Source organism: Heptranchias perlo, chromosome 29, assembly GCF_035084215.1.
Source record: "Heptranchias perlo isolate sHepPer1 chromosome 29, sHepPer1.hap1, whole genome shotgun sequence".
In the NCBI taxonomy this organism is placed as follows: Eukaryota; Metazoa; Chordata; class Chondrichthyes; order Hexanchiformes; family Hexanchidae; genus Heptranchias; species Heptranchias perlo.
This window is the reverse complement of record NC_090353.1, coordinates 21759285-21786028: the sequence shown is the minus strand read 5'-3', so window position 1 is coordinate 21786028 and position 26744 is coordinate 21759285. Positions and strand designations below refer to the sequence as shown.

General features: G+C 43.1%; 1 protein-coding gene across 1 annotated transcript in view; it reads right to left on the bottom strand.

Moving 5' to 3' along the window:
• unc13a (unc-13 homolog A (C. elegans)) overlaps window positions 1-26744 on the bottom strand; it is a 340969-nt gene that overhangs the window by 212015 nt on the left and 102210 nt on the right. The window contains exon 11 of the mRNA XM_067968623.1: window positions 1178-1537. Within this exon, the coding sequence (XP_067824724.1) occupies window positions 1178-1537 (360 nt within the window). The remainder of the gene's footprint in view (window positions 1-1177; window positions 1538-26744) is intronic.

Genomic DNA, 26744 nt, shown 5'->3' with positions numbered 1-26744 from the left:
GACTGATTCCTGGGATGGCAGGACTGTCGTATGAGGAGAGATTGGGTCGACTCGGCCTGTGTTCACTCGAGTTTAGAAGAATGAGAGGGGATCTCATTGAAACATAAAATTCTGACAGGGCTAGACAGACTGAATGCAGGGAGGATGTTTCCCCTGGCTGGGGGGTCCAGAACGAGGGGTCACAGTTTAGGTTACGGGGTAGGACATTTAAGACTGAGATGAGGAGAAATTTCTTCACTCAGAGGGTGGTGAACCTGTGGAATTCTCTACCACAGAAGGCTGTGGAGGCCAAATCACTGAATATATTTAAGAAGGAGCTAGACAGATTTCTAGACACAAAAGGCATCAGCAGTATGGGGGAGAGAGCGGGAATATGGTACTGAGATAGAGGATCAGCCATGATCATGTTGAATGGCGGAGCAGGCTCGAAGGGCCAAATAGCGTACTCCTGCTCCTATTTTCTATGTTTCTATGCTTTACTGCAAAGTTTCTTCCATCACTACTGGAATGCACTACCTGAAAAGATGGTGGAAGCAGATTCAATAGTAACTTTCAAAGGGAATTGGATATATACTTGAAAAGGAGCAATTTGCAGGGCTATGGGGAAAGAGCAGGGGAGTAGAATAATTTGGCTGACTCGTTCCAAAAGCCAGCAGAGACACAATGGGCTGAATGGCCTCCTTCTGTGCTGTATAATTCTATGATTACAGTTTTTGGGACAACTCATTTGACTCAGAAACAGGGGAATCTTGCTCCATGTTTCTTTTCTCTCAGCTGTTTTATTAACAAGTTGACTTTCCTCTCTAAATTATTGATCCAGTTATTCCTTCTTAATCTGTCGCATTTCAGTGCCTATATTTTACTCTTTAATCTGCAGTTGGCTTAGCTACCTGCTGCTATAATGAGGTTTTGTTTTAGCAGAGCCAAATAATACAAATGTTCCATTGTGTTATCACTGAAATACAAATATTATTGTTGAAAAGAATACACTCTACATCCTATATTTTCCAAAATTGCACGACAATTAAACACCTCAAATTATTTTAGTACCATTCATGTACTAACAGCTGTAATGTCACTCTTATCTACATTACGTGTCAGTTAGGAACTTCACTCTACAATAATTGACCATCTTTAAAATATATAGCAGCTTCAACAAACATTTTCAGATTCTTACGTTTCTAGCTGTTTCGCTTCATCCTGCTTTTGAGGTATCTCAGTTTCAGGTGGAATTGCATCTGGAACAGCGACTTCTTCCTCTTCTTTAGGTTTCTCCTCATAAATTTCCTCCTCCTCTTTCTGGAACTCTTCAGGTTCACTATAAATCTCCAGTGGCTCATTATCTTCTTTGTCCCAGTCTAAGGATTCTTTCTGATAGCTCACTGAGCTGTGGCAGGAGTGGTAAGAATCGCCATCACGTTCATCATCTATGCCTGAGCCTTGCAGGCTCTCATTATCAGGATCAAACTCCTCACTGAGCTGGGAACTGCCCTGACTCAGCTCTGCAGATGAAGCATACCTGCTGCTACCTGTGGGACTGCAAAACAGTGGCCAATATTTAGACTTTCGATTATAGATAACAAAATAATTTGGTACGATACCACTGAACATAATTTTTATAACATACAATAGAAATTCTAATTAAGAATTTGTCCTATACAGATTGAAGCGACAATAATGAAAAACATCATAAATATATTGGGGATACGATCAATCTAGCAGTATGTTAAAAATATATAAACTTCTATTTTATAAACTTTCCTTCTATTCTTGGTTCTTGCCTGAATGCAATCACTATTGGTTTGTTGAACAGGAGGGCAGACATGAACTCTTGGACAAACTCAAATGACAATGCTACTCCAGACACTGGCTCTGCTTGATATTTCACCAACCAGCGCAACTGCCTAAAATTGGTAAAACACAACACAAGTGTGTGTTCACAGGTTTAACCTGTCTGCTGCAATGCTTGAATGTAATACTAGAAACGAAAGGGTGTGAAAAAAGCATTTCAGCTGGACTACCAAATCAGCACCATGAAAAAATGCTTACAAATAGGAACAAATGGACTTCGTGTTGTACGTAGATTGCCACAACCGTTTTTTTCTAAATGTTCCCAAACTTTTATGGCATTAGTAAACACTTTTGATCTACTAAAAATCTAGTTACTTGGATTTAATCTATAAATTCATTAAAATATTAAATAACCAACTTTACGGATTAGAACAGGAGCAATTAACAGAAAACTTGTCTAATTTCTTCCTGTACACAGGATGAGGTGAGTTAACCATGGATACAAAAGGATCCTATTTTTTACCTTGTCTGCTGCCAGTCAATTTACAAAGTAGCACAAATGATAAGAGCCACAGAGAAGACCAAAGCCCAATCACCTGCTCAACCATCTGGAAGATTAACATCAGGTTCAAGCTACAACATATGATTTTTTGATTACACCTCTGAAGCACTTTGGGATGTTTTATACATTTACTGTGTATAAATGGAAGTAGTTGTTGTTGTTGTTGTTGAAAGGAGGGGCGTACTGGGTAGACAATGTAATACCTAGCTGAACAGATTGAGAAAAGATCTATAATTCTTTTAGGCATACTCCTAATTTAATTTTAGTCAATTAGACTCAGAGTTCACACGAATTGAAGTATGGTAAAAGATAATTTAAACTAGTTTCCATACAACATAATGGGCTCGATTTTCCAACGTCCGAGACGGCGGGTTCGTGGCGGGAGGCTCCGAAAATCGGGGATTCCCAGGGTGGGTCCGGGTTCCCCAGTGACGCGCTTAGATGCGTGCGCAGCCGCTGTATGCGGGACTCCCACCGGCTTTAACACTTAAACCAATTAATTAGATAGTTCAGGTCATTTGCAGACCTGATTTGTAGGATATTTTAGGAGGCGTGGGATTTCAACTCAACGGAGCGTGTTTCCCGTACTGGGGGAAACACTCCCAGTTGAAATGGATGTGTTGCAGCCACCAGCCTGTGGCAGCTGCAAAGGTCCATTTGACAGGGAGGTGGGGGGGGGGGGAAAAGAGACCCTCACTCATTGCAGGAGGCCACTCTGTCACTTTGGACAAAGTTTGGCCTCCACCACCCACTTCCTAACAAGAAAATTCACAAACTTGCAACCTCAACCCCGGTGTGATGACACATTTACCTACCTTGCGGACCCCCTCAAACGTACATCTTCCGGATGGGGGCCTCCATAGCTGCAGTCATGACCTCCTCGGAGGACGTACAGCATCACCAGCCTTGCTGGCCACGCCGTCCACCTCTGACACATGGAGCTCCACAACACAGTGCTGTGACACATCCACCTGCACAGCAGGAGGGAGGGCAACCGCAGAGAGAGACACATCGCAGAAGGCATTACCCTCGCCACAGGGTCCACAGACCGAGGCTCAGCTTCCTGGACCTCTCCGAGGAGCAGTGCACACGGAGGCTCAGAGTCACTCGGCATGTAGTCATGGACATCTGCAGCCTCCTTCATGCCGAACTGCTCCCGGCTGGCCCGAGCACCACCTTCTTACCTGTCGCTGTCAAAGTCACTACTGCCCTCAACAACTTCTCCTCCGCATCCTTCCAGGGTGCCACCGGAGATTATGTCTGCACAAAAGAGCCCTGCAAATTCACCTACACCCACTCTGCAGTGACACAATGGGTGGCATCAGGTCTGGGTCTTCATGGTGATCCTCAGGAAAGGGCATTATTGCACAAACCAGACAAGATTTGCAAAGACGTGGTAGTGGTGACAATATAAGATGTAATGTGAGTTGATCAGAAATCAAATATAAGTAAAAACCATGACAAACCCTCAAGCACCCTTGTGCATCCCCTTCATGCTCACGACACATTTGCCTTACGCTTCCTACTACATATATACGATGCATGCCCTGTGGCTGCAGCACAGGTGGTGGCAGGTTGGGTGAGGCTGACCGTGAAAGAGATGCATGAGAGTGAGTATGAGACGGAGCCATGAGATTGTATGAGGATTGGGTTGAATTGTAGTGGTGGGATGAGTACTGGCGAGGTAAGTAAGTGCAGGTAAGATGAGGATGAGCTTTGAGTGGGTGTGAGGAGTGATGTGATAGAGTAGTGTTGGCAGTGCAGAAGGAGATGTGGAGTGGGGGCGGTGATGTGGCAGACGGAGTGTAGGGGAATGAGTAAGTGTACTCACTTCGGCTGACCTACTTAGGTAATTGAAACGTCTCCTGCACTGTGTGCAGGTGCGTGATATGTTGGTGGTGCTGGTGACCTCCTCTGCCACCCCGAGCCAGGCCTTCGTGGTGGCAGAGGCAGGCCACTTCCTCCCGTCCGCCGGGGAGAAGATCTCTGTCCTCCTCCTCCTCACCCCATCCAGTAGGACCTGGAGTGAGGCTTCATTAAACCTGGGAGCAGCCTTCTCCCTGGGCTACTCCATGCTGTAATTTTGGCTCCTTTCTGCAACATCAGTCAGTGCAGGACTGCCCCTTTAAATAGGACTCCTCCAGCTGACAGCCTATGATGCGGCTGCGCAGTCCGCCCGCTGCGCAGCTTTCCAGCGCGAAACTCGGAAGCCAAGGTAAGTGCCTTCAATGAGGCTGCGATCGCGTGCGGAGCACCCCGAATTCACTGGGCATGTTACCCACATGCCCAGTCGACCCCCCCACTGCCAACCCGCCTCCCTCCTAAAATCGAGCCCAATGTGTTTCACTAATAAAATTATGGGATTCTTCAGTATCGTCATTTCATGTCCATTGAGTGATTTACAATAAATCATTTCCCATATTCCAATCAGATTTTTTTTAGTTAAATACTTAGGAAACAAAACTGAACATGGCATTATATGTAGAAAAACTTCTAAAAGTTTTGTATTCATTTTCAGAAACAGTATCACAAGATTTAAAACAGTAAAACACAATGTCAAGCTAGTGCTGCTAATGATGAACTAGCTATAGGTAGAGCATACATAAGAACATAAGAAACAGGAGCAGCAGTAGGCCACGTGGCCCCTCAAGCCTACTCCGCCATTCAATAAGATCATGGCTGATCTTCGACCTCAACTCCACTTTCTTGCCTGATCCCCATATCCCTTGATTCCCCTAGAGTCCAAAAATCTATCTATCTCAGCCTTGAATACACTCAATGAATCAGCATCCACCACCCTCTGGGGTAGAGAATTCCAAAGATTCACAACCCTCTGAGTGAAAAAATTCCTCCTCATCTCAGTCTTAAATGGCCGACTCATTATCCTGCAACTATGCCCCCTAGTTCTAGACTCTCCAGCCAGGGGAAATAACCCCTACCCTGTCAAGCCCCCTCAGAATCTTTTGTTTCAATGAGACATATGAAAGCCAAAATGTTCCACCTGCAGCAGCTAATATTGTTGTACAAACTAAATAAGACTAACAAGTTGGCGTACCTTTCCAATTAAGAGGGTACGGTAGTTATGATACAGGACGAGCAACCCAAAGGTCGTGAGTTTAAATGCCACCACAGTAAGTTGTGAGCCGAGGCTCAGTTGGTAGCACAGTCATTCCTGAGTCAGAAGATCGTGGGTTCAAGTCACGCTCCAGGATTTGAGCACAAAACCTAGGCTGACACTTCAGTGCAGTTCTGAGGGAGCGCTGCACTATTGGAGGTGCAGTCTTTCAGATGAGAATGTTAAACCAACATTATGCCCTCTCAGGTGGACATAAAAGATCCAATGGCACTATTTCGAAGAAGAGCAGAGGAGTTTCTCCTTGGTGCCCTGGCCAATATTTAGCCCTCAACCAACACCTCAAAACAGATTGTCTGGTCATTATCACATTACTGTTTGTGGAACTTTGCTGTACGCAAATTGGCTACCACATTTCCTACATTACAACAGCGACTACACTTCAAAAGTACTTCATTGACTGTGAAGCGCTTTGGGATGTCCTGAGGATGTAAAAGACAGTATATAAATGCAAGTCTTTTTTTCTTCTTTCTTTCAATAAATCTGATAATGTGTGGGCCAGTACCAGAAAAAATGACCATGAAAGTGGCATTAAAAACTCAACTGTTGCCTAATGTCCTTCAGGGAAGGGAACCTGCCACCCATACCTGGCCTGGTCTACATGGGACTAAGGATAGGCAATAAATGATGGCTTGCTATCCTAATAAATAATAAAGTATATCACTTCTAATTGGTAACCCCAACAAACATTGTGTTTTCAAAAAAAACTTTTTTTCCGACTAGTCAAAATAGAAATGAGTTTACAAAGATAACTTTAATTAGAGAAGGGATTAAAAAAATTATAGCCTAGAAATTTCTGTTGCCAATATCAGTAGCCAAACACTTGGGGCTCAATTTTAAAAGGGTGGCAGGATGGCAGCGGGGAGTCAATGGGCATGCGACAAACCCGGAAAATAAAAACTTAACTCTCCCCACACGATCGCGAGGTAATTGATGCTCATTAATCTTGTTTCCAGGTTTCGCACCCGGCAGCCAGCCTGATTGACAAGCTGGCTGTCGACAGGAACTGCAACACCGAGGGGGGGCGCGGAGAAAGAGGGGGAGTGAGAGAGAGAGACGTCATCTGGTGCTGCAAGACAGAGTTGGGGAGGGATGAGTGGGGGGGGGGAACCTCGCAGAGGGAGACATTGGGGGGAAGGCATCGGAGAGACATCGGACAAGGGGGGTGCAGGTGCCATTGTTTCAAAGGTAGGTTTATTTATTTTTTTACATTATGAAATGTTATTTTATTTCATTTATTTACTTTATTTTTGACTGATCACGCATGAATCGGAAGCCGTAGGAAAGCCACCCAGGTAAGCTGAAAATCATTTTAACTACCTAATATGTAATAAAGTACCTTAAGTACCTCAATGAGGTACATTTGCTTCTTTAAATATTGTCCCACCGGCTTTAATTGCCGGCGGGACTTCCGGGTTCGGGAACGGCACAGGCACACATGCATGTTTGAGAGACGTGGAAATCGGCATGTTGGAGCCGGGTTTGTTTCCCGCTCATTTCCCCGATTTTCGTAGCCCCACCACCCCCAACGCACCTGCACCTCCATTTTAAAATTGAGCCCTTAATGTCTTTGACATTCCTCTGTCCACTATTTTAATGGAGACATTAACCCACTTTAAATAAACAGGTTAACTTCTCTGCGCCTAAGGCCGTTTTACTACGATAAAGGCGCTATGTAAATGCAAGTTGTTGTTAAAACAGCAAACAGAAGAATAGTATTTGTCCACTAATACTGACAAGAGTAATTTCCAGATTTTTAAAATCTTTGTTAGGGAACAAAATCCATTTTGTTTATTCGTTCATGGGATGTGGGCATCGCTGGCGAGGCTGGCATTTATTGCCCATCCCTAATTGCCCTGGAGAAGGTGGTGGTGAGCTGCCTTCTTGTACTGCTGCAGTCCGTGTGGTGAAGGGAGTTCCAGGATTTTGACCCAGCGACGATGAAGGAACGGCGATATATTTCTAGTCGGGATGGTGTGTGACTTGGAGGGGAACGTACAGGTGGTGTTGTTCCCATGTGCCTGCTGCTCTTGTCCTTCTAGGTGGTAGAGATCGCGGGTTTGGGAGGTGCTGTCGAAGAAGCCTTGGCGAGTTGCTGCAGTGCATGCTGTGGATGGTACACACTGCAGCCACAGTGCGCCGGTGGTGAAGGGAGTGAATGTTTAGGGTGGTGGATGGGGTGCCAATCAAGCGGGCTGCTTTGTCCTGGATGATGTCGAGCTTCTTGAGTGTTGTTGGAGCTGCACTCATCCAGGCATGTGGAGAGTATTCAATCATACTCCTGACTTGTGCTTTGTAGATGGTGGAAAGGCTTTGGGGAGTCAGGAGGTGAGTCAATTGCCGCAGAATACCCAGCCTCTGACCTGCTCTTGTAGCCACAGTATTTATATGGCTGGTCCAGTTAAGTTTCTGGTCAATAGTTACCCCCAGGATGTTGATGGTGGGGGATTCGGCGATGGTAATGCCGTTGAATGTCAAGGGGAGGTGGTTAGACTCTCTCTTGTTGGAGATGGTCATTGCCTGGCACTTGTCTGGCACGAATGTTACTTGCCACTTATGCGCCCAAGCCTGGATGTTGTCCAGGTCTTGCTGCATGCGAGCTCGGACTGCTTCATTATCTGAGGGGTTGCGAATGGAACTGAACACTGTGCAATCATCAGCGAACATCCCCGTTTCTGACCTTATGATGGAGGGAAGGTCATTGATGAAGCAGCTGAAGATGGTTGGGCCTAGGACACTGCCGAGGAACTCCTGCAGCAATGCCCTGACGCTGAGATGATTGGCCTCCAACAGCCACTACCATCTTCCTTTGTGCTAGGTATGACTCCAGCCACTGGAGAGTTTTCCCCCTGATTCCCATTGACTTCAATTTTACTAGGGCTCCTTGGTGCCACACTCGGTCAAATGCTGCCTTGATGTCAAGGGCAGTCACTCTCACCTCACCTCTGGAATGCAGCTCTTTTGTCCATGTTTGGACCAAGGCTGTAATGAGGTCTGGTGCCGAGTGGTCCTGGCAGAACCCAAACTGAGCATCGGTGAGCAGGTTATTGGTGAGTAAGTGCCGCTTGATAGCACTGTCGACGACACCTTCCATCACTTTGCTGATGATTGAGAGTTGACTGATGGGACGGTAATTGGCCGGATTGGATTTGTCCTGCCTTTTGTGGACAGGACATATCTGGGCAATTTTCCACATTGTCGGGTAGATGCCAGTGTTGTAGCTGTACTGGAACAGCTTGGCTAGAGGCGCAGCTAGTTCTGGAGCACAAGTCTTCAGCACTACAGCCGGGATGTTGTCGGGGCCCATAGCCTTTGCTGTATCCAGTGCACTCACCCGGCACTTCTGGCTGAAGATGGTTGCAAATGCTTTAGCCTTGTCTTTTGCACACTCACGTGCTGGACTCCACCATCATTGACGATGGGGATGTTTGCAGAGCCTCCTCCTCCCGTTAGTTGTTTAATTGTCCACCACCATTCACGACTGGATGTGGCAGGACTGCAGAACTTTGATCTGATCCGTTGGTTGTGGAATCACTTAGCTCTGTCTATAACATGTTGCTTCCGCTGTTTAGCATGTACGTAGTCCTGAGTTGTAGCTTCACCAGGTTGGCACCTTTTTTTTTTAAGTTACGCCTGGTGCTGCTCCTGGCATGCTCTTCTACACTCCTCATTGAACCAGGGTTGATCCCCTGGCTTCTTGCTAATGGTAGAGTGAGGAATATGCTGGGTCGTGAGGTTACAGATTTTGCTGGAATACAATTCTGCTGCTGTTGACCGGCCCACAGCGCCTCATGGATGCCCAGTTTTGAGCTGCTAGATCTGTTCTGAATCTATCCCATTTAGCACAGTGGTAGTGCCACACAACACATTGGATGGTATCCTCAGTGTGAAGACGGGACATCGTCTCCACAAGGACTGTGCGGTGGTCACTCCTACCAATACTGTCATGGACAGATGCATTTGCGACAGGTAGATTGGTGAGGATGAGGTCAAGTAAGCTTTTCCCTCGTGTTGGTTCGCTCACCACCTGTCGCAGGCCCAGTCTGGCAGCTATGTCCTTCAGGACTCGACCAGCTCGGTCAGTAGTGGTGCTACCGAGCCACTCTTGGTGATGGACATTGAAGTCCCCCACCCAAAGTACATTCTGTGCCCTTGCTACCTTCTGCTTCCTCCAAGTGATGCTCAACATGGAGGAGGACTGATTTATCAGCTGAGGAAGGGTGATAGGTGGTAATCAGCAGGAGGTTTCCTTGCCCATGTTTGACCTGATGCCATGAGATTTCATGGGTCCAGAGTCAATGTTGAGGACTCCCAAGGCCACTCCCTCCTGACTGTATATCACTGTACCGCCACCTCTGGTAGGTCTGTCCTGCTGGTGGGACAGGACATACCCAGGGATGGTGATGGAAGAGTCTGGGACGTTGGCTGAAAGGTATGATTCTGTGAGTATGGCTATGTCAGGCTGTTGCTTGACTAGTCTGTGGGACAGCTCTCCCAATTTTGGCACAAGTCCCCAGATGTTCGTGAGGATGACTTTGCAGGGTCGACTGGGCTTGGTTTGCCTTTGTCGTGTCCGGTGCTTGGTGGTCCGATTTTATTCTTATTGTGACTTTTTTTAAGCGAGATTTTACAACTGAGTGGCTTGCTAGGCCATTTCAGAGGGCAGTTAAGAATCAACCACATTGCTGTGGGTCTGGAGTCACATATCGGCCAGACCGGGTAAGGACGGCAGGTTTCCTTCCCTAAAGGACATTAGTGAACCAGATGGGTTTTTAACGACAATCCGGTAGTTTCATGGCCACCATTACTGATACTCGTATTTTAATTCCAGATTTTATTTAATTAATTGAATTTAAATTCCCCAGCTGCCGTGGTGGGATTTGAACTCATGCCTCTGGATTACTAGTCCAGTAACATAACCACTATGCTACCATACCCTCTTGCTCCTACCCCTTTCGCCATAAGCATGAACATCTATTGGTCATGTCAGTCTGAGTGAGTTAACATATTGCTTTTGCCTACAACTGGAAAACCCATACAACGTGCCCCCTCTCACAAGCCCCACAGCGCCAGGAGCGAAATTCCAGCTGTACAGGAAAAATGACCTAATCCAAAAGCTCCCCATAAAAGATGGGATAGCTTCTGTATACCTGTGCTGTTCCCAGCACCCCCACCCCCCATCCTGATGCATGTTAAACTACAAAATTATTTCATCAATGTGCCCTCCTGTAAATGCCCCATTGGGAACACATACTATATCAATATGAAAACTAGTGAATACCTTTACTGTTAATTGAGCATTTTCTTCTTTCAATTTGTAATCTGTTTGTAATGATTGGTATTTTCATGAAGCCAATGGTCAACTTTTCAAATATAGCTACAGTGTGTAAGATATCTATACTGGGTTTTTTCATCATTTTTAATGAACAAAATAAACAAAAAAAGAAGTTTGTGTGAGAGTTTAACTTTTCAGGTTTTATTTCAAAGGGACAGCAACACCACTGACCCATTTTAAGCATAAGCCATGGAAGAACATAAACCAAAAAGGGGCCCTTTCATCTAAATGTACAAGGGTTACTGCATTTTCTTGAGAAACCTAAAGGCTGCTTAATCCTGAAAATAGTCAGTTCTTATGCTTTTGTCACTTATGTATCAAATAATATTTTTTTAAAATTTTACTAAACTGGTGGTGTTTTACACTTGTGGTGTAAGCAATATGTTTATTTGAATATAGTAAGAGATAAGAAATGAAACCAAAGAATTCTGGTCTCATCAACAAGTTTAATACAAGTAATTATCAAAATTCAAACATTCAGCAGAAAAAATTCTGGGTACTGTGCAGTGACCAAAATGGAGCTGTTACCTTTAAGCACAAAAGAGCTTTACAAATCTGCCACCAGTCTAAAGCTGCATATCTTTTCACTACATTCAAAAGATGACAAATTGTTCAACTGGGTTGTGTCCACTACGATTCAGTTCTAACAAGCTGCTGTCCCTGTAAGATTCATATCATACTGACATTAATTAATTCCATAATGTATTGGAAAGCTAAGGAATAAAAGCAATTAATGAATAATATTTATGTGAGTGTGTTATTACAGCAATATCATCAGTAAGGATGTTTATAACCACGCATGTGCAATTCTGTGCTTCTAAAATGGAGGATCAGACCCCACACCAGGTGATGTTAAACATCATTTTTACTCTTCATTCATTTTTCCTTGCCAAGAGGGCTTTGAGACTAGCTAACAGGTCTCTGTCAATTCCATTCTGTATCTGAGAGCAGCCAAGGATGATCAGCTTTCATTTTTCCTCTTCCCTTTTAGGGAAGCATCTCCTCTCAGTACTTTCTCACAATAAAAGAAAATTCATCACCTGGGGCGTACTGTTCCATGACAAAGCACGTTTGAACTCCTACTTACGGTTCACGGTAGGTTGGATTTTTTTAATATAAAGTTACTTAAAACTGCCGAACATTGAAAAGTGGGATGTTCACTGTAAAAGGGTCTTAAAGGAAGTGGCTACAGAGATAGTGGATGCATAGGTTATAATCTTCCAGAATTCACTAGATTCTGGAAAGGTCCCAGCGGATTGGAAAACCGCAAACGTAACACCCCTCCTATTCAAGAAGGGAGTGAGACAGAAAGCAGGTAACTATAGACCAGTTAGCCTAACATCGGTCATTGGGAAAATGCTAGAATCCATTATTAAGGAAGTAGTAGCAGGACATTTGGAGACTCATAGTACAATCAAGGAGAGTCAACATGGTTTTATGAAGGGAAAATCACGCCTGACAAATTTATTAGAGTTCTTTGAGGAAATAATGGGCAGGGTGGATAAAGGGGAACCAATGGATGCAGTATATTTGGATTTCCAAAAGGCATTCGATAAGGTGCCACATAAAAGATTACTGCACAAGATAAGAGTTTATGGTGTTGGGGGTAATATACTGGCATGGATAGAGGATTGGCTAACTAACAGAAAACAAAGAGTCGGGATAAAAGGGTCATTTTCAGAATGGCAATCAGTAACTAGTGGGGTGCTGCAGGGATCAGTGCTGGGGCCTCAACTATTTACAATATATCAATGACTTGGATGAAGGAACAGAGTGTCTTGTGGCCAAATTTGCAGATGATACAAAGATAGGTGGAAAAGCAAGTTGCGATGAGGACACAAAGTGTCTGCAAAGGGATACTGACAGGTTAAGCGAATGGGCAAAAATTTGGCAGATGGAATATAATGTGGGAAAATGTGAAGTCATCCACTTTGGGAGGAAAAATAAAAAAAGCAAAATATTATTTGAATGGCGAAATACTACTAAATGCTGCGGTACAGAGGGATCTGGGTGTCCTCTTACATGAAACACAAAAAGTCAACATACAGGTGCAGCAGGTAATCCGGAAGGCAAACGGAATATTGGCCTTTATTAAAAGCAGGGAAGTCATGCTACAACTGTACAGGATGCTGGTGAGACCACAGCTGGAGTACTGCGTACAGTTCTGGTGCCCTTATTTAAGGAAGGACATACTTACTTTGGAGGCAGTTCAGAGAAGGTTCTCCAGGTATGGAACGGTTGTCTTATGAGGAAAGATTGAACAGGTGGGGTCTATACTCATTGGAGTTTAGAAGAATGAGAGGAGATCTTATTGAAACATACAAGATTCTGAGGGGACGTTACCCCTCATGGGGAAATCAAAAACTAGGGGGCATAGTCTCAGAATAAGGGGTCGCCCGTTTAAGATGGAAATGAGGAGGAATTTCTTCTCCCAGAGGGTCATGAATCTTTGGAATTCTTTACCCCAAAAAGCTGTGGAGGCTGAGTTAGCCAAATTTTTGATCAGCAAGTGAGTCAAAGGATATGGGGAAAGGACAGGAAAGTGGAGTTGAGGTAAAAATCAGATCAGCCACGATCTCATTAAATGGCGGAGCAGGCTCGAGGGGCCGAATGGCCTACTCCTGCTCCTATCTCTTATGGTCTTATGGTCTAAAACTGAATTGACACCATAGATGAGGCAGTGCATTGGAGTGTTGTTCAGGGCTCAGTCTGTAACAACAAAATTTAATATATACAAAGAGGAAAAGTGAGTAAGGATATACATGATGCAAGACAGAAAGGTGCAAACCAGAAGATAGATAAATGAATGCAGGAAAGGATCAAGCTAGGAAAGCGAGAGCAGTTGGGAAGAAAGTAACTAACAGGCTCCATAGGTACACGAACACTAGTACAGTGAAATATAATGGGTCAGTGGCATCTGAGATCTGTAAACCACTAAATATAAACTCTACAGTTGCTGTTAAGCGGGCTTAAAAATAAGTAAAGCAGAGAATTCAACATTTGTTGCATAAACAAAACTCTTATACATTAGGTCCTTTGACAAGGATGATTTGCAAGGTTTCAGATTATTGCAGATAAATACTCCATATGTTCAAACATTTGGTCAAACAGCAGGTAGAACTGATGAATGCACAAATTCCTGCCAAAATAAACTGGAAATCACAAGTCTTAAAAAAAAAAGTAATTTCTTGAGGAAAGGGACTCAAATGCTCAGTTTTATAGCTACAGAGAGGGTAAAGAAATCCAGGTAATTATGATGAAGTGTTTTGCACCAATAACTTTCTTCTCTGATTGATTACGTGTGTATTGTGTCAATGATTTTCTGTTTTCTAATTAGTTACTTTCTCCTTTCTGATTCACTAATCATGCTCTAAAATGAACGATAAATTTTCCAGAAATGAATGGAATTCATCCTGTGAGGATGAGGAAATCTATATACTACTGCAATCTTGAAAACTGCACCTCCAGTAATCCTTAACGTCAGAGCCAATAAATAGATCAGTCAGTCTCACTCCCTGTTGCCTCTACAGTAACGCCTCTCGGAAGTCTAGGGACATCACCATTGGTAGGAGAGGAAAATTGTGCTCAATTATAGTAGTGTAAACTTTTAACTTTTTGCTTGCAAAGCATGATAATGGTCTTTAAATGGCAACATATTGAAATAACTAATCAATGTCTAGTTACAAGTTCTGTAATTGTGTGAAATGGGGTGGGGGGGTGGGGATGTTTGAGCAGATGGTGCTTGCATGGGAAATGGATACGGAAGCAAAATCTGTGAGAACGGACAGAACATTGTACAAATGTCCCTGTGGTAAGAATGCAATAATAAACTTCAGGATTGACAGGTTTCCAAGAATGAATAGTAACCAGAGATACAAAGAATATGTTGGATGATAAGGTAACTAGTATTTACTGATGCCAATTACAAGGACATCAGAATGTTAATTCAGCAGAAGGGTGCCATCTGGTCAGACACTCTCTCTTAATGTGATAAGGTTCATGTAAAGTCTGGGAAACGAAGAGGAGTTGCAGCCAGAGCAGAATGCTAGCTGCCATGTAGCAGTGGTAAGAAAAGGTATATCGAAGAGGGTTTGCACCCAGGCAGCGAGCTGTAATGAATCTCCAGAGAGAAAGATGTTCACTAGCTGTGCTCCCAGGATAAGTTAACAACTGTATCCTGCAAGCAAGGTTGCTCTATAATAGCATGCTTTTATACTATTATGGTCAATGCTGCATGTTCTGCTGTACATGGAGCTTCTATCATTAAATAAAGATTAAATTCATTATATATCGGGATATATATGTATATTCATGTCTAATTTGTGAAGCATGAACCCAAATTATATTTAAAGACAAGACATGTACTGGAGGCATCAGCCACAGCTCCCAATAGCTATTCATAGAGTTTGTTATCTTTTCAAAATATTCTGGCACAGCATGTGGATACAGAATGGAAGTCGTGTCTTGTGCCTGGGTATTTAATGTAACTATATACAATGACATTCTAAACATTACAAATGGCCAGCATTTACATTAACTAGATCATTTCATTTATATTAACTAGAATCATTTTTATTCATGTGCACAAAGGAATTATGTACAGGTACATGTATTTCCTCACATGTGTAGTCTAGAACACCAAGTACTCTTGGAATGCTGGTGTTGTATAAAACCTTGGTTGAGTTTCACCTGACTTTTCTTATTACTAACTTCTGCATTTTTAACGTGTCTTCCAATATTTGAAACCCTCTGACATAATAAACAATTTGCCCTGATCAGCACTGCCATTCCCCTTAATAATTACAGAAATTTCAATTAGATCACCTTGAAGTTTCTCCCACCCCCTTAAAGAAAACAATGGCAACTTCCATAACCTTCCTCATAGCTTAAATTTCTGATACATGGCAATGCCCCATCCTCCATATTTACCTTCTTCTGTATTCTCCGCTGCTGCCAAAATGAAGATTTAATTAACATGAATTATTGCTACTGCTTTCTATCCTTATTTTAAAAAATCTGTTTGGGCAGGTGATTTTTAACCCTATTTGACTGTGGCTTATGGTACATGTGCCTAACAATGGCACTTGAGGTACTAAATTAATGGTTGATTTTTTTTAAACTCGGTTCCAAACCTTAATACAGTAAATGGTTGAAATGGTAATTTACAGCTTGAGTGTTAATGCATTTGGCCTGGTGATTGATCAATAATGTAAACTGTGCATTAGTAGTAATGTCAAAGCATATGTTTAACATCAAAGTAACCATTCTATTATGAACACTAAGTGGGCACTAACACGGCTGCAAACAGGACATTGATTTTTAAAATGGACACTAACTGCAAGAATGAATCTCTCAGTGATCGTGCTTTGGAACACAAAACTCACGCTTTTTTTCTGCAATGCATCTCTTTTCAAGATATTATAATATATAATGTAGCAAGTACTGTTGTATTTAATAGCTGTTATCCATGTCAAATCTAACTTCTTTATATTTCATTAGAACATTACTAGTACAAACTAAATCAATATAAAATTAGTAAGAGTTCTTCCCCAGGGAGGAAATTGGACATAAAACTTTTCTCACAGGGTCACTCACTACACAATATGCAAAGCTGGACTAGGTTTTCCACTAAATTAGATCACCTTGAAGTTTCTTACATTCCCCCCCCAAAAAATGGCAACTTCCATAACCTTCCTCATAGCTTAAATCTGACAATGCCTATGATCCAGCCTTTTAAAGTTTTTGTTTAAATGCAAAGAGCCACAGGAGTTTCTTAATGGCACAATATGTGGTCAATGGAGGCAAAGATTTGAGGAAAAGCAAAGCATTTGCCAATGCGGAGCAATTTCCTGGCTTATCCCTACTGCCTTTTTTGAAGAGGGGAGTCAAATTTGCTACCCACCAGTCTTGGTTTCCATCCAAGGAACCCGAGGGAAGCTGGAGAAGAAAGTTTCTCTTTGAATAGTAACCTCTGCTCATTTTTCACCCATATCAGGAGATCCTACAATCTCACTGGGCCAGAAATTGCTTTCAAAATAACGGAGAGCCTAACAGCGCTCACCATTATTAGTGGCGAAATTGAAGAGCAAGTTGAGGTGACCACAAATGTGCAGTCAAAATCAGAAATCCGGAACTTGCTCTTCCTGGTTCGCCGGTGATCTGAAAGCTTCGCGTTAAAGGGACTTCGCCAACTTGCTCTCCTGCCCAGCTGGAAACGAACTAATCTCGCCACAACAGCTATGCTCAGTTATAGCAGGTCTAAACTAAGTTTCAACTGTGTGGTAAGTACTAATGACTGCCAAACAACCTCTCTGCCAATGGAAATTTAATTTTAAAAATGTGGAGTCCCATTCATTATAATTTTAGTAGTTGTTGGACATTTAAAAAAAAACATTTTTTATTTTTTAAAACTTTTTCTTCCCGTCTCTTTTATCTCTGTCTTTTAATTTGATATTTCTTACCCTCGCTTCATTTCACTGTCTCCAAATGTTTTTACAATGATTTTACTGTTGTCGCTTGCACACCAAGGTTTTGACTCCGTGGCTTGTCAACGATGCTGCAATCTGATTGGTCGGGGGGAGAGCGCTCCTCTCATCGGCCAAATAGGTCCTAGGTTCAAGGGAGTTAATGCTGGACTCTTCTCAGGTTCCCATTAGAGGAAGTTTCCGCAGTAAGTTTATGGGCGAGTATAAATCTATGGAGTGGCGAGTGCCGTTTGTTCGCCACTCAGAGTAATTTCTGGCCCATTAAATATCGCAGTCCCAAAATCCACCTCTTCCATGAAAACTGAGGCAAAGTACTTACTTAGTATCTATGCCATTCCACACTCTACCGCAAGCTTATTTCATTCATCTCTTAGCAGTTCTACCTCTATTTTGACTGTCTGACTACGATTAATGTGTCTATTTTTTGCTAATTTCTGCTCATTTTTCCTTTTAACCCTTCTATTATCCCCGTTTGTAACTTCCCTATATTCTTTATATTTGTCTTAGCCTTCAATTTTAACATCTGGCTTGTAAATCTCAATTTTTTTTGTTTCATATTTGATTTATTCTCTCTGTTTATCCATGGAACCCCTGCCTTTATTACACTCTCTTTTTCCTTGTAGAGATATACTAGATTTGTACTCTTTCCATCTCCTGTTTACATATTTCCCATTGCGGATCTACAATTCTGTTTGCCCGTTTTCCATCCAGTTAGTTCGGGTAAGGGACCTTTGTTTTTTTCCAGTCAAGTTCTCTTAACCTGGACTTTCTTTTTCTTTTCCTATTCTTATACTGAATCCAACAAATTCTGGTTACTGTTTCCCAAATGTCTCCATACCACAATATCACCCACAAGGCCTAGAAGCTGCTCTCAGGTCTTGGATTTGCTTCCGAACTACCTTTTAGGATGTGCCAGATAGCAGCACAGGTTGTGGAGCCCTACAATTTTCTCATTCCTTCTCTTGGAGAAGTGCCTCATGCAAACAGTTCATATTAGATTAGAATACTATATTCCTGTGTGTGGGAGGTGTCTGGGCAATGAACCCACACTCCCCCAAAACATGCAGAAGCATGTTACACATCAAGTATTTGGTACCATGAAAGCATACAATTTTGCCCAATAAAAGTCTCCTGTATTTTACACATTATCTTGACATTTAAAAAAAAATAAAAGCAGTCCTTTCAGAAGTTGTCTTATTTAATCTGAGTCAAATTAAAGTACTGATTCTGGGCTGAATTCTGACATGGTACCAGTCTAGCCTGCTTAATAAGACCAGAACATATTTCCCTGGCTGTCTTATGAGCTGCTGCATCAGCAGTAGACAAGTACACTTCAAAATTTTAATGACAAAAGTAGACTAATCTCATCACAGTAAACATGACTATGATCCAGCGGCATGCAGCAATATTACTGTGTACACAACAGGCCACAAAAGATATGGCAGATGTTCTCAAGTCTGTGGAAGTCAAGATAACTTAAAGCACAATAAATGCATCCTAAAAATCCTCTAAATTCAATAAAATTCTTAGCAAACTCACGGTGTTTCTCTTCAACAGAACTGAATGGGCGTCATATACTCAGAATGCAACAACAGTCCTGTTTGTGTTTGACTTTGCTGTGCCAAGGCAATCAGAAAGTTAATACAGTGATTGAACAACTTGATCCGTTATATTAGCACTTTCACAAGAAGAATTAGATCATTCCAGAGATATCCCCAATCAATCACTGAAAAAAAGCAGCAATACAGAAATTGAGGGCGGCTATCAATTTAGCATGGTAAAGCAGTGTTAACTATTGTATACACTCTTAAGTTCTCTTGCAATTTAGCACTTTAATCAACTCATTTTGTTTGTTTAGCCAGATCCACAAACAGATTTGTTTTCACCAAAAGAGGGGGAAAATATCTAACAAGGCTGATAAAGCCACTGCAAAGGATATAGTCTCCTCCTCATCGATTTCCTCACTTGAAGTAGCTGTCATGTGCCTCAGTTAGATGATGTTCATTAGCTAAAACAATGTTTATTTTAAGAATATGGTTGCAGCATTATCAAGTTAATTCAACAAGGGTTTGTTGAACTGTTATGAAAAATATACCTTATGGTACTAATGGCAGCATGTAACTTAATGAATGTATTTTTAAGTTTAAAATAATGCTGAACGGCAATGTTTGTAGCCAGTGCAAGTTGAGGGGATAACCTGATATTGCAAATGTAATTTTCATGAAGATAACTGTTAAGCGGCATTTAGTTGAAATTTTCTTTAACTATCAATTGGCAGAGTTATTCTCAGATACAATGAAAGAACTGCTATGAATCTATTAACCAACTTACGGAAGATTCATTCTCCTTTGTAATTATTGGTGGTTTTAAAAATCACTGCTACTTTGGGCATGATTTTAATAAGGCGGCGGGATGGCAGCAGGGGTGTAAATGGGCACGCGGCAAACGCGAATAATAAAAACTTACCATTCCCCACGCAATCGCGACTTAATTGGTGGCTATGAATATAGTTTCCAGGTTTGCCGTTCGAAGGTTGCGCAGCGGGCGGACTGCGCACCCACATGACAGGCTGTCAGTTGCAGTGTCTAGATTTAAAGGGCCATTGCTCCAATGGATTCTCCTGGAGCATAGAGCAAGACATAATGGAGCAGCACAGGGGCAAGGTTGCTCCAAGATTTAGCGACGGTTCACTTGAGGTGTTGCTAGCCAAAGTGAGAAGGAGAAGGAAGTAACTATTTTACCCGGCCGACAGGAGGAAACGCCCTGCCTCTGCCACCAAGGCCTGGCTCAAGGTGGCAGAGGAGGTCACGAGCAGGAGAAACATATCCCGCACTTGGGTCCAATGCAGGAAGCGTTTCAATGACCTAACTAGGTCTGCAAAAGTGAGTACAGTTACTGATTCTCCTGCATTCCCTGTTGCACATCAACCGCCCCACCTCATTCTGCACTGCCAAGTCTACTCCATCACACCACTCCTCACACCCACTTAAGGCTCATCCTCAACTTACCTTCACCTCCTGAGCACGTTCTCATCTCCACATTTGTGACCCCACCACTACCATTCACCCCAATCCTGATCCAATGTGATGTCTCTCTCTGAAACTCACCCTCTGAAACTGAACATATCAACACAAAGGACAGAGTACCAACAGCTTACATGACAACAGAAATAGCTAGGAGCACAACAGGTGGGGGGGGGGGGGGTCGGGGATGGAGGGAGAGAGAAGTACAAAAAATATCAAATTGGGTATACAGTATTATACACCCAGGGCTTGCTAATTGCAGGTCTTATATGTAAGTCAATGATCCTCAGGACTAGTGAGGTGGACCTTAGTTCTCCCCTCTGGCTGTACATCCAGGTGGAAGGAGCCTGCGAGAATTGGACGGCAAACCCGGAAACAAGATTAATGACCACCAATTAAGTCGCGATCGCGTGGGGAACGGTAAGTTTTTATTATTCGCGTTTGCCGCGTGCCCATTTACTCCTCCTCTTTCATGGTCAGCCTCACCCAAAGCAAAGCATTCATCGGCTGACCACTTCATCACTCACACGTCTGCACTTTCTCCCCTTCTAGAAGAGAGTACAAAATGCCACGAGAGGGCGAGGACTGGAGGGGGCCACAACAAATAGTGGTCCTCACAGAGGCGGAGGAGGCAGCCCTGGAGATCAGCCGCACCCTCGAATGCCTGTCCGTCGGGGACACCGAGACTGGCACCCCACGAACGTCTGGTGACGCAACTTCAACATTCATCACACGCAACATGAATTGATGTTAACAATGACTGGCATGTTGAACACCTAAGTATGCTCATCGCAATATGACACATCTGTAATAATGCTTAATATTGCTTTCTGTTCTCTTACAGGCCCTTTAACGACTGCAGTGATGGGAGAGGCCGATTCCTCAGAGGAGCTCCCGGCCTCTGAGGGTGCACAGTCACATCATAGCGAGCCATCTACCAGCACAGATACTCACACCTCGGTGGGTCCTAGTAGTCAGTTAGTTGGGTTGGCACCTGGTGAGTCACCACATACAAGTGAGCACGAGCAGACACTGGTGGCAGGGGCAGCTGTGGAGAGTCCGCGTCAGTGGATGCACTCCTCTCTAGGCTCTGCTCAGCTGGACGCAGATGCTGAACCCCAGGGGCCATCCTTTAAAAGGTGAATGGATGAGGGACAGCAGCACATTTGCGAGGTACTGGAACAGTTGCCTTGCACACTCTCCACAATAGCAGAGGATGGAGGAGTCCAACTCCTGCATGAGTGGAATGATGGCACGGGTACGTGAGGGAATCTCTAAGATAGTGTCACGGGGACGTGAGGAACTGCCTGAGATAGCGTCGCAGGTAACTGCGGAAATGTCTGAGATAGTGTCGCAGGTAAGTGTGGCAATGTCTGCATTGGAGAGAAGGCTAGCCTCCATTGAGCTTCAAGCACAGCTCACAAATGAGTCGATTCAGGCCCTGGCAATGGCCGTTCAGACTCATGGTGAACAACATTCTGCCGCCTTAAACAGGCAGACAGAAACTTTACAAATGGGCTTCCAAGGCATCATACTGTTCTCCAGCAGAGTTGTAGGAGTGATGTGGGCCTGGTCCAGGAGAGAGAAATGATGGTGAAAGGGGACATGGAAGTGGGGACGCCACACAAGGCGCTTCCACGTCTCACCTGTTGCCTCCCTCTTAACCAGTACCCGCAATGCTGCCTCCTCTCCAGGTGGCCAAGTCAGCCCCTGCACAGGTGCAGGTGGAGCAGTCTTTGGCGGGGCCCTCACGGGCTCCAAAACCCAGCGGGCATAGGCCGAAAGCACCTAGGCAGTCCGGGCATGGACATGAGCAACCTGCCACTAACTTTGCTGCAGCCACAGGGGATACACCACGTAGAAGTAGTAGGAAGAGAAAGGCTAAGGTTTTGTGATCACGAAGGGTATGCACAAGGGTGCCTGACAGACTGTAATGTTTTTCATTTATATTTGTTTTTTGTTAAAGTCACATTAAATGTTGTCATTCTTATCACTATTGCACATCTTGCCCATTCTTGCCTGCCTTTTGTGACAGCGCCCTTTCACGTGCTTCGTCATGAAAGGAGACACTTGATGCCACCCAGTCGATGACTTTACAGTGGGTGTATGCGTAGTTGCAGGACTGTTTTGTGCGGGGTGAGGGGGGGTAGCTGGTGTTGGCGCTGCTATTTCCAGGTGGTGTGAGGACTGGACTATTCTCACTTTGTGATCTTATGAGAACCGTTCACATATGAGTGACTCCCTGGCCTCACGAGCAGCCAGGTGAGCCGCTGCTCTGCCCATGGGTTCATCCTCATCCTGCTGCTGCTCCTCCTCCTCAATGTTCATTGCAGATGTGAACACTGGATGAGGACATGGGGCCTCATCAACCGGTACCCCTCTCTGTTGCGCCATGTTGTGCAGGACACAACACGCTATTATAATGCGATCCACTCTCGCTGATGTGTACTGAAGCACTCTCCCAGAACGATCAAGGCACCGAAATCGCATCTTCAGCAGTCCTAGCGAATGTTCGATTACAGACCCGGTGGCGATTTGGCTGTCATTGTATCGACGCTGTTGCTCGCTGATGGGGTTCCTCAGAGGTGTCATCAGCCACATGTGCAAGGGGTATCCCTTGTCCCCAAGGAACCAGCCCTTAAGGCTGTTTGGTGCGTGGAAGAGGATTGGATTCTCTCAGAATGAATGAACCATGGCAGCTGCCAGGGAATCTCTTGTGGTGGTCACAAACGAGCTGAGCATTGATGGAGTGATAATCCTTTCTGTTGATGAACAATCCTGGCTCGTGTGGAGGTGTTCAGATTGCTACATGCGTGCAATCGATTGCACCCTGTACAAATGGGAAGCCAGCCACAGAGTGGAATCTCACTGCCCTCTCCATCTGGCTGAGGTTGTCCATGGGGAAGTTGACGTATTGAGAGGCCCTGTGAAACAAACCGTCTGTGACCTGCCTCATGCACTTATGGACAGATGACTGAGAGACCCCAGCGATGTCACCAATGGCACCCTGGAATGATCCAGAGGCAAAGGAGTTGAGGGCAGTGGTCACTTTAACAGCGACGGGTAATGAGATGCCACCAGGCCCAGCCGGGAACAGCTCGGCATGAAGGGGGCTGCAGATATCTGCGACCATCTGGCGACTCACTCTCAGCCTCCGTATGTACTGCTCCTCAGAGAGGTCCAGGAAGCTGAGCCTCGGTCTGTAGACCCTCTGACGAGGATAGCGTCTCCCGCGACATTGGTCCCTCTGTTGTTTCCCGCTGTGCTCTTGTGCAGGTCCCCTCTTGTGTGGTGCAGCACTGTGTTGTGGAGCTACAAGTGGCGGAAGTGCACGCCGTGCCTGGTGAGGACGGTGATGGGTTCCTCGTCTTCGGACGTACTGGCGAATGCAGCCATCGAGACTCCCATCCTGACGGTGTCAGTTTGAGGGGGTCCAAAAAGTTGGTAAATATGTGTAAATATGTATAAACAGAACAACTCTGAGTCTAAACACAAAGATCTCTCAGCCAAAAGTTTGTCTGAGAGAACTGAGTGCCCTGCTGCAATAACTCACCTTTTATCCCCATTTGTCAAACAGGAATTTTAATGTCCAAATGGCTGCCAGCTGAAACCCGACTACTTTCCAATGCTGTTTTATACACAGCACGGGAAACATGTTGAGGCGGAATTGAAATCGCTTGCCTTCATAGTTAATTGCATTTATGGATTTTTTAAATACTTTAACTAGTTGAATTGCTGCTTTAAACATTGTCCCGCTGGATTCAGGATCGGCGCGCGCGCCCAGATGGCTCTGGGTCATCCGGGTTCTTTGGCATTTGGAGCCGGGATTTCTGCCCACTCCTCAAAAACACGATTTTATTTGCCCCCCCGCCCCCAACGCACCCGCAGATTTCTTTTAAAATTGTGCCCTTTGTCTCTGTTAGTTCACAGATGTTAGAGTTATTAATTAAGTCTATTTAAAATGCTTTATACTATTGACACAATGATCAGTGTGCTACATCAAACTGAAACAAGATTAAACATTTTAAGGTTAATGGGTCTTTTGACATGGAAGTGAACGTTTAGGCTGTTGCCAATGGTCATTTAGAGTCTCTCCAACTCGGTATCTTGGTAGCATACATCATCATTAACAGAATGGGCTACTGGGGCTGGTAGTACAAGGCTATAAAAGACTAAAGAACCATTTACAACTATAGATTATATATCAATTTGTGGTTAAGCATAAAAACTGAACATAAATAATGCATGTCAGGCTAGCAGTAATTTTTATATAAAAATGTTTACCGTCTACAGGCGACAGACATTCTAGCCATCACCTCAAAAACAGATTTCTGATATAATTCCAAGTGAAACAAAAACTAAATAAAATGTGCTTTTAAAAATGGACTTTATAGAAAATATAATGTAATTCCATTTTTACTGACTATTAGCTTTGCACAAATGCACAATGCCATTTCATCTTGTTCATAATTGCAGGTTTAAAAATGTCTCACATTCCCACGTTGTATCCAGTTTTCTGAATTCACCCAGAATTTCTCTATGCAGACATTTGGAAAGAATTTACAGCGTGACTGTAGATTCTTGCTATATCAAAACATGGCCAGAAAGGAAGAACCACCAGATTTTTAACTTTTTAATTTTACAAAATAAAGCAGGTAGTGGAAGAATGCCAATTGACCAGATGTGATCATTCTTCTTTACAACCTGGAAATGTCCACTAATCATGTTCCAGTGTACGTGTATATGCATTTTATTAACCCAATTGATAAATATTCATTCTCTAGTCCCCAGTGTACAATTCCATTATCATGTTGTTACCCATTAATACAAGCTAGGCCATTTTACCAATGACTTTGTGTTCAAATTAGGACTTGCAACTGGGGAGATAAAAATTGGGCCCCCAAATAAGAAAACTAAGTAATTTCTAGAAAAGGGTTAAATACTGGTTACAATGGTTCAACTATTTATCAGTTCACTCATCAAAAAAAATTCAGGACCCTAAGTAACAGTTTAAAATTAATTCCTAAATACATTCAAAATATCCCACATTGTTACTTCTCGGAAGAAAAGCATTCTGCTTGTATTGGATGAATATTTGTATAATGAATAAATGCCTGACATTAGAGATTTCAGTTACCCTGACTTTTACTGATATTATTGCCGGTACATTGATTACTGGACAAAAACTATGCTATTTTATGTGTTGCAAAGTAATACAGTTCTATTGCATTAATGTTATGTTACTTGACAGTCCATGCAGTACAGTATGGTTGCCTAAAGCCATGATGATGATAAAAGCATTTTTTTACTCCCCTCTGCTACGGTCACTCTCAATTTTGTGGAACCAGAATTCTTTTGCAATTTCATCCAAGATTTATTGGATTAATTGAGTGCTGTTTCCTCCCACTACTGCTTACTTTGTTTTAAAATGCAAACAATACAAGATGCTTTATGCTACCTACCCATTATGATAATATCAGACACTGTTACGCCTTTTAGACATCAATGTTATGTGACAGATTACTTTTTTTTGCATTGAGTTTAACAGCACTGCCTATTTTTAAAAAAGAGCTTCTGTACTTTGTTTTCTTCTATCAGAATTTAAACGCAAGCGTTCACCCACACCAAGAAACATGCTTTTAAACCAATAAATTTCACATTTGCTAAGTTTGATTTGGCCCAATCAAACTGGCTGCTGCAACTTTTAAGTCACATCAAACCAGATAAAACTTTAGTGCGAAAAAAAGTTAGCAAGTGAAAGTCAACTTTTGATCATTGGCAAATTTTAATTATCAATATAGCAAACCATTTTGGAAAAACAAAGCTCATTTGTTTTCAAATAACTTTAATGATCCATATCACTATATTTTAAAAATTAAAAGAACTGAAAGGTGATCTAAAAGTAATGCATTAAGTTATTAAGATTTTAAGATCAAATTAGTAACCATCATGATAGAATAAGGCAGTTATTGAAACTGTATAGAACCTCTGGATACTTCAATCCTTTGAGTATTTCCTTACCAACTCAAAAGGTATAATTTTATAATTTACTTTTGAGAATTTATTAAAAAATACTACTCGATTCAAAACTTTGCTATAATTCCATTCTGAGAACTTACAAAAGAAACCTGTCTTATAAATGTTGCATTGAAGATATGAGCATATATACAAAAAAGGGCAAGAAAAGATCAAATGGTCCATCAAGGCTCCCCCAACCCCGCAATCTCCTGGCACAGGCAATAAAAGAGAGAAAAAAAACCTCTGGGACATTCCTCTCTGACCCCCGAAGGCAATCGAGGAAGCTCCACAAGACTGCAGTAACTGATAACACTAGTCACCGTTGACCCCACATTGTCCAAACGTTCATAATAATGTTTAATACTTAAAGGGTTAGAAGCAAACAGTAAAAGATGAT